Below are 8,950 nucleotides of genomic sequence, written 5' to 3' on the forward strand. Positions count from 1 at the left end.
GGCATACTCCCTATCCCACATGGAGCTCACAAACTAATGATAATAATAATAACAATAATATTAGTGGTACTTCTTGAGGACTTACTGTGTACCAAGCACTTTGCTAAGACCATAATCAGACTGAATCTAGTCCCTGTCCCAAGTGGGGCTCACGGTCTAAAAGGGAAGGAGAGCACTTCATTTATCCCCATTTTATAGATGAGAAAACTGAGGCACAGAGAAGTTTAGTGACTTGTCCAAGAGGTGGAGCTGAGACTAGACCCAGCACTCTCAGGTTTTTCCACTTGGCCACACTGCCTGCCATCATGTTCTTCCATTATGTCCCTGAGGCTCCCTCCTTCAGGTTTCAGTGCAGTCCATGTGGGCCGATTTTCAGTGGACACAGAGACCAGCTGGCCAGCCCTCTCCCCGCCGAGCCTCTCCTCAACCTTCTCTTCTCCAGGTGAACACCCAGATTCCTGGGACGATCACTGAATACACAATTCCTCTACCCTGGAGAAGGATTTCAGACACACCCTCTATACTGAGAGAGCAGCAAAGCTTCATGGGAATGGGGGCCCAAAACCTAGACGTCCCCCTAACACGCTTCCTAGGATCCCGACTGTGTAGGTGACACCAATAAGCCAGACCCTTTCCGGCATCACCCTCTCATCCTAACCCCAACTCTTTCCCGCATCTGTGACCATTCTCCTGATCCCTTTAGTCCATCTCCCATGAGCCTCTGACCCCATTACCCCCATTTTAAAACAGTTCCTTTGCCCTGCACAAATAGAGACACCCCCAAACCTTGCAGCAGTGTCTGCTGACCTACCCTCCCCGCCCCTCCAATCCAGGAAATGGAGGCAGACTCAGAAGGTGAGTAAAATTGAAGGCCATTTCACTTGGACAGTTCAGCTTCAGGTATCCTGGGCACACCCCTGCTATCCCCAACTCGCCATAACCTGAGGCTCTGCATCTCTCTGCCTATGCCTTTCTTTCTTCCTCTCGATCAATTATATTTATTGAGTGCTTACTGTCTGCAGTGCACTGTACTAGGTCCTCGGGGCAGTACAATTTAATAGAGTTGGTAGAGACTTTCCCAGTCCACAACGATCTTACAGTCTCCATTTCTCTCTCTTTCACCCCAGCAGAGCCCAGTTAGAAGAGTCAGGACCAAACAAAGAATGACCCCCTCTGGAAATCTGCAGGGGGAGGAGGCAGGACAAATACCCAATCCCTGCAGCTGAGTGGCCAAGACCCAGAAAGGCAACCGATCGGCACTATCAGAATGTTGCCATCTCACCTCGGGCTCCAGTGAGAGAAGGAACCAGTGGTTCCCACCAGACATTGGATTTTGTCCCCATGCTGAATTTCAAAAATCAGGGCCGTTCCAGATTGGAGTGAGGTTTGTGGGGAAGAGAGGTCAGGGCTAGGGCCAGTGTGTGAGGTAGTGTGAGATTAGGGTAGGGTTGGGTAGTGTTGGGATTGTGGTAGGTTAGTTAAGGTTAGATCTAGGACTGGGGCTTGGGTTCAGATCAAAGTTAGGGTAAAGGTTGAGACTACAATTTGGACTCAAGTTGAGTCGAGGGTTCAAGTTCGGTGCTAGCTCAAAGTCCGGGTTAGGGTTGGCTTTGGGGTTAGGACAAGGATTAGGGCAGGGGCTGCGGTGGGTATCGTGGAGCTGAATTGGTAAAAGAGTTGAAGTTAGAGGTAGGGTTATATTTTATTTGTGCTGTGTAGTTTTTCGGATACAAAGATCAGCACTCCATATGTTTAGACAAGCTGACAACAGTTCATGGGTTTGAGAATTGATCTTTGGTCATGACCCAGCCTAGAACATTTCCATCTAGAAACCCAAAATCCACTGCATGTCCATGTTGGTCAGCTACATTGCACTAGGAATCTTCCTTCAGTTTGGCTGTAGTCTGGGGGTCCAAGTTCAGAGAGGTCAGAGTTCACAGGCTGGGCTAGAGCAGGAGGAATCAGGGGTGGGAGGCAGGAATCCATTTCTGGATGTGGTAAGAGTCTTTCTACTGGAATGAATAGAGACCTGGAAACCGAGTCCCAGATCTGAAGCTTCCGATCCCTTTGGATGGCACAGGGCTCTCGGGCATCCCCGTGCCCTCCGATCCTCCGGAGAGGGATAGATAGGAGACGGGAGGATAGGAACAGTGAGTTTGCTGTTGGGTAGGTAAAGACTCTTCTTGGGCCCTTTGACCCTCAGCCCCATGGCCGGTGCTTCTCAGGGGAGCCTGGACCCTCCATTCCAACGTTGTACCCAGCCCTAGGGCAGGAGATAGGCACAGACAAGGGGAGAATCACATTTCTCGCTCCTTGGGGAGCCGGGGGGCTCTCACTGGGCAGAGGGCAGAGGTCTCACGGGGGCCGTGCTGTTGAGGAGAGCATTCATCTTGGGGCTTCCAGTCGGGGCACCGCCGGCCGCCATCTCCACTGTGGCTGGGGTGGGGGTGTCCCCCTCCTCCCCACCCAGCTCGCCATCGCCCCCCAAGACCCTCTTGAAGACCACACTGACGGGCTCCCGCGGCCGGCGATTCCACCGCCTCCCCACCAGGTAATAGACAAGTGGGTGGGCGCAGCAGTTGGTGCAGGACAGGAGATCGGCCACGTAGTAGAAAATGTGGAAATAGTGGTCCAGCCAGCCCAGAGAACCCGACAACAGGCCAGAGAGGAACCACTTGACGCCCAGGGGCAGGCCGCACGTGAGGAACAGGGGCACCAAGAGCAGGGTGATGACGTACAGCCTGGCCGGCCGCCGCGGCCGGACACCGCACTGCACCTTGAACAGCAGGGCCAGGCCGGACAGCAGCATGACGGCGGCTAGGGGGAAGAGCAGGGCGCCCCAGGCTAAACTGAACTCGTAGCAGGGCTGCTCGAGGAAGCCCCTTGCCCAGTCGTAGCAGTAGTGGTCCCCGAGCAGGTGCCAAAGGACGGCCAGGGTCCAGAGCAGGCCGCACACCGTGGCCGAGAGGTGGGGTGGCCGGCGGCAGCGGTGCCAGCTTGGGAAGAGGACAGAGAGGCAACGCTCGGTGCTGAGGGCGGTCACCGTGCCCAGCGCCGTGATGTAGGGAGAGACGGTGCCCCGGTCCATGTAGAGGTCGGTGTGGAAGAGGAACTGATCTTCCCGGTGCCCGAGACTGAGCAGGATGAACAGCAGCTGGGACAGGAGGAAGGCAAAGTCGGCCACAGCCAGGTTGAGGAGGTACACGGTGAATGGGTTCCGCTTGAGGTGGAGGCCGAGGAACCAGAGGACCAGGCCGTTGGCCATCAGGCCGCCGGGGCTGGTGAGCAGGATGAGGATGTTTCTGGCCAGCAGGACTCTCCCCAGACCGTAGTCGCACCACGGACACTCGTTTATGGCCAAAGCGGCCAGTTCCGTCCGGTTCCCGGCATCCGGCTCCCAGTGTGGCCGTTGTTGGAGCGGGGCCATGGTGAGCACTCCGAGGCCTGGAGGTGGGTGGACCCTCCTGGGGGAGACAAGGGAGTCACATGACACGGGAAGCAGCGTGGCATAGTGGAAAAAGCCCCAGGCCCGGTAATCAGACATAGGTTCTAATCCCGGCTCCGCAACTTGTCTGTTGTGTGACCCTGGGCAGGTCACTTCACTTCTCTGTGCCTCATTTCCCTCATCTGTAAAATAGGGATTAAGACTATGAGGCTCATGTGGGGCAACCTGGTGACCTTGTATCTACGCCAGCACTTAGAACAGGGCTTGGCACAGAGTAAGTGCTTAACAAATGCCATCATCATCATCATTATTATTCTTATGTTAGAGTGAATTTGTGTGACTATGTGTCCCGCTGTCTCTCCCTCTGTCTCCCTCTGAGTCTCCCTTTCAGGTGAGCATCAAAGGAGACCATTTGACTCTCTATATCTACCAACTCTATATCCACTCCCTACCTGTCAGACAGGTAATCCTTATCCTTTGTTTTTCTTTACCGGCCACACTCTTCCATCCCTTCCATCTGGTCTCCTTTCCTCACCCACCCCACCCTCCCCTCGGCTCTTTCAGACCCCCTTTCCCAGGGTTCCCAGCAACCTGTCTGTCCGCTCCAGGCCCAGCGGGCCGGCCTTGCAGGGATGGGGCTGGGGAGCCAGACGCAGGGAGGACCAGGGCAAAGGGTTCAAGGGAGCAGAGGGAGAGGAGCAGGGGAGGGAGTCAAGGAAAATGAATCAATGAAGAGGCTTACCTGGGCGACAGGTGAAACAGGATGGAAAGCACATTCGTTGTGGGTGCTGAAGGGGGCACAACAATAATAATTATGGAATTTGTTAAGCGCTTACTGTGTGCCAGATACTGTACTGAGGTGGACAAGTCACTTAACCTCTCGGTGCTTCAGTTTCCTTAACTGCAGAATGGGTATCCAATACCTGTTTTCTCTCCTCAGATGGAGTCCCACGAGGAACAGGGACTGTATCTGACCTGATTAATTTGTATCTACTCAGCGTTTAGAACTGTGCTTGACACATAGTAAGCACTTAACAAAAACCATTTTTAAAAAAGCTTTCCTTTGTCCCTCTTCCTCCTTCCCTCTTTGCTCTCCATCCCTTCCTCCCGCCCGGAGCCGCCCTTAAAGGGGTGTTTGTTCGCCTTTATCCATTGTTCTGGGTCTCTTTCCAGAAAGGCCCAGATCGTCATCTTCCCGCCCCCGGCCCAGCTCCCTCTTCTCTGCTGTGTCCCCCTGCCCCTCCCTCCCTGCCCCTGCGCCCCCATCCCCCGGGTTAAAGGTCACTGTGTTCCCGGCTGGAACAAGAGGGCGGTGGAGCAGAGGCGGCGTGGATTCCTGCGGAGAGGAGAGGGGCAGAGGGATGTCTCCGAGCTCTATCGTTTGGAAAGAATGAGGGTCTCTGAGGAGGTTGGGGAGGGGGAGAAGGCGAGGGAACGGGAGAGGGAGAAGGACAAGAAGGAGCTGGGAGAGTCGAAGGGTCATTTAGGACCTGGCCTGGCCTGTGACTCTCCAGGCCACGACAAGCCGGGCAGAGACATGAGGGGTAGAGACCCACGAGGCAGGAATCCTGATCCTTCCAGAAGGCCCCCGGGGTCTTTCCCCGACCACCCGCTGTCACTGGGCCGCGACCCCTCCCCCTCTCCCAGAGTGGTGGGGCAGGATGGGGGGAGGAGGAAAAAGAGGGCAGAGCGACTCTCCTAGGGCTGACCAGCTCCCTGCCCCGTCCACCACCCTTTCCGGACCCTCCCGGGCCCGGGTTGCCAGCCCCTCCGCCCCGTTACGATAACAACAATAACAATTATAGTATTTGTTAACCGCTTACTATGTGCCAGGCACTGTACTAAACGCAGGAGAGAATACACTTATCAGGTCAGATACGGTCCCTGTCCCACACAGGGCTCACAGTCTTAATCCCCATATTACAGATGAGGGAACTGAGGCACAGAGAAGTTAAGTGACTTGCCCAAAGCCACACAGCAGACAAATGGCAGAGAGGGATTAGAACCCATGACCTTCTGACTCCCAGGCCTGTGCTCTAGCCACTACTCCATGCTGCTTCTGTGGGGGAGGAGGGAGGGAAGTGCAGGAGCCCCTCCCCCTTGCTCCCACCCCCCCACTTCCCGATGGGGGTGCAGGGACCCCGGCGTCCGGGGGGCGACCGGGCTCGTCCCACCCTCACCTGCCCTGACCCCGCTCTGCGGGGCCGGTGAGGGGGTGCCCTCGGAGACCCCAGGGGAGGGGAAGGGGCCGCCGGCCACGACCCCGGGACCCCCCCTCCCCCCACCCGGGGAGGGCAAGCGCGATCGGGGCGGTGGAGGCCCGGGAAGCGTCCGGAGCGGGAAGCGCTGGGTCTCACCTGGCCCCGGGTCCGGGCCGCGTCCCGCTGGTCCTTGGGCAGCCCCGGAGTCCGGCCGGGGCCGGGACGTCTCCCCCAGCCTGTTTACACTGCCCCCATCACGTGGGGCCCCCCCCGGCCGGGCCCGGCCCACGGTCAGCGAGCCCACACAGACACCCTCTGTGGTCCCCCGGGGCCGCCGCCAAGCCGGGATGCGCTCGGGGCGGAGACACCCCCCTTCCCCTCCCCTCGGCACTCTGCTCGTCTGTAAATGTTATTTAGTAGCCTATTTATTTGGTTAATGAGGTGTGTGTCTCCTCGATCCTGTTTATCTCGATGATGTTGTCTTGGTTGGTTTTCTTCCGTTTCGCTCTGCCGTCTGTCTCCCCCGCTTAGACCGGGAGCCCGTCATTGGGCAGGGATGGTCTCTGTTGCCGAATTGTCCATTCCAAGCGCTTAGTCCAGTGCTCTGCACCTAGTAAGCGCTCAATAAATACTACTGAATGAATTGAATGAACTCGGCTCGGGGCCTTGCGCCAGAAAAGCCAGTTGGGGCAGGGAGACCTCCCCGGCCCTCACCAACCCCATCCGCTGACCCCCGCCGGCATCCCCGGCCTCGCCACCCAAATCACCCTCACCGTCCTCCTCACCTCCCTCCTCCTCCTCCCCATCCTCATCCCCATCACCGTCCTTCTCTTCCTCACCATCATCACTATACCTTTCGCACCACCGTCTTTCTCATCCCTTCCCATCCCCGGCTTTATCAACACCTGCATCATCATTTTCATTCATTATAATAATAACAGTAATAATGTTGATATCTGTTAAGTGCTTACTATGTGCCGAGCACTGTTCTAAGCGCTGCGGTAGATACAGGGTAAGCAGGTTGTCCCACGTGAGGCTCACAGTCTTCATCCCCATTTTCCAGATGAGGGAACTGAGGCACCGAGCTGACAGGTGTCGGAGCCGGGATTAGAACCCATGACCTGTGATTCCTAAACCGGTGCTCTTTCCCCTGAGCCACGTGGCTTCTCTCAATTCAATCATAATTATTAAGCGCTTACTGTGTGCAGAGCACTGTACTAAGCCCTTGGAAAGTATAATTTGGCAACAAATGGAGATAATCTCTACCCAACATGGGGCTCACAGTCTAGAAGGGGGGGAGACAGACAACAAAACAAGTGGACAGGCATCAATATAACTAGAATTATAGATAGATAGATATACATCATTAATGAAATAAATAGAATAATAAATATGTACATATATACACACAAGTGCAATGGGGCAGAGAGGGGGAAAGAGCAGAGGGAGGGAGTCGGGGCGATGGGGAGGGAAGGAGGAGCAGAGGTCAAGGGGGTCTTAATCTGGGAAGGCCTCCTGGAGGAGGTGGGCTTTCAGTAGGGCTTTGAAGGGGGGAAGTGTGCTAGTTTGGCGTATGTGAGAAGGGAGGGCATTCCAGGCCAGAGGTAGGAGGTGGGCCGGGGTCCTCGGCGGGACAGGCGAGAACGAGGCCCAGTGAGATTAGCGGCGGCAGAGGAGCGGAGTGTGCGGGCTGGGATGGAGAAGGAGAGAAGGGAGGTGAGGGAGGAGGGGACAAGAGGATGGACCAACACATCACAGTCCTCCTTTTCCTCATCATCCTCACCATATCGAGAAGCAACGTGGCTTAGTGGCAAGAACACGGGCTTGGGAGTCGAAGGATGTGGGTTCTAATCCCGGCTCCGCCACTCATCTGGTGCGCGACCTTGGGCAAACCACTTAACTTCTCTGAGCCTCAGTTACCTCATCTGTAAAATGGGGATTAAGATTGTGAGCCCCTCATGGGACAACCTGATGACGTTGTAGCTAAAAAATATTATTAGAACAGTGCTTGGCACAGAGTAAACGCTTAACAAATACCATCATTATTATTAATAACATTATAATTATTAATAGTGTTATATTAATGTTAATTATAATTATGATATAATAATAATAATGGTATTTGTTAAGCGCTTACTCTGTGCCAAGCACTGTTCTAAGTGCTAGGGTAGATGCAAGGTCATCAGGGTGTCCCACATAGGACTCACAGTCTTCATCCCCATTTTACAAATGACATAACTGAGGCACAGAGAAGTGAAGTGACTTGCCCAAGGTCACACAGCAGACAAGCGGCGGAGCCGAGATTAGAACCCATGACCTCTGACTCCCAAGCCCCTGCTCTTTCCACTAAGCCATACTGCTTAAGTGACTTGCCCAAAGTCACACAGCTGGTAAGTGGCGAAGCAGGAATGAGAACTCTGGTCCTCGGATTCTCTTTCCATCGTCACCGTCCTCATCGTCTCCAGCCTCATCTTCGTCGTCACCTCCCTCACCATCCTCCTCAACATCATCTTCCTCCTCACCATACTCGTGGTCTCCACCCTCATCCTCATTACCACCTCATAATCACCATCAACATCATTACCACTCTCACCAATCAATCGATCAGCACTTGGGAAAGCTCATCAGAAGGAAAACATGTTCCATTGTCCTCCAGGAGCTGATATTCTAAACCAGCAACCAGAAATGATGATGATGGCATTTGTTAAGCGGGGGAGCCTTAGTGACTCGGAGTAAAAGCAGCGTGGCTTAGTGGAAAGAGCACGGGCTTGGGAGTCAGAGGAAGTGAGTTAATAATAATAATGCTGGTATTTGTTAAGCGCTTACTATGTGCAGAGCACTGTTCTAAGCACTGGGGTAGATACAGGGGAATCAGGTTGTCCCACGTGAGGCTCACAGTTAATCCCCATTTTACAGATGAGGTTACTGAGGCACAGAGAAGTTAAGTGACTTGCCCACAGTCACACAGCTGACAAGTGGCAGAATCAGGTTTCGAACCCATGACCTCTGACTCCCAAGCCCGGGCTCTTTCCACTGAGCCCACTCTGCCACTTCTCTGCTGTGTAACCCTGTTCTTGTCTGCCTGTCTCCCCCGATTAGACTGTGCGCCCGTCAAACGGCAGGGACTGTCTCTATCTGTTGCCGACTTGTTCATTCCAAGTGCTTAGTACAGTGCTCTGCACATAGTAAGCGCTCAATAAATACTATTGAATGAATGAATGAATAACCCTGGGCAAGCCACTTAACGTCTCTGTGCCTCAGTTACTTAATCTGTAAATGGGGATTAAGACTGTGAGCCCCACGT

At 54.4% G+C, this 8,950-nt stretch overlaps 1 protein-coding gene across 1 annotated transcript; it reads right to left on the reverse strand.

Moving 5' to 3' along the window:
- Positions 1-1,683: 1,683 nt before the first annotated feature.
- Positions 1,684-5,867, reverse strand: LOC100091095 (mas-related G-protein coupled receptor member A-like). The gene is made up of 3 exons (XM_029059483.1): positions 5,803-5,867; positions 4,188-4,233; positions 1,684-3,464 (listed from the first exon to the last, which is right to left on the reverse strand). The coding sequence occupies exon 3, from the start codon at positions 3,425-3,427 to the stop codon at positions 2,333-2,335; it is 1,095 nt and encodes a 364-aa protein (XP_028915316.1). The 5' UTR covers positions 3,428-3,464; positions 4,188-4,233; positions 5,803-5,867; the 3' UTR covers positions 1,684-2,332.
- Positions 5,868-8,950: the final 3,083 nt, after the last annotated feature.

This window comes from Ornithorhynchus anatinus, chromosome 3, assembly GCF_004115215.2.
Source record: "Ornithorhynchus anatinus isolate Pmale09 chromosome 3, mOrnAna1.pri.v4, whole genome shotgun sequence".
Classification (NCBI taxonomy): Eukaryota; Metazoa; Chordata; class Mammalia; order Monotremata; family Ornithorhynchidae; genus Ornithorhynchus; species Ornithorhynchus anatinus.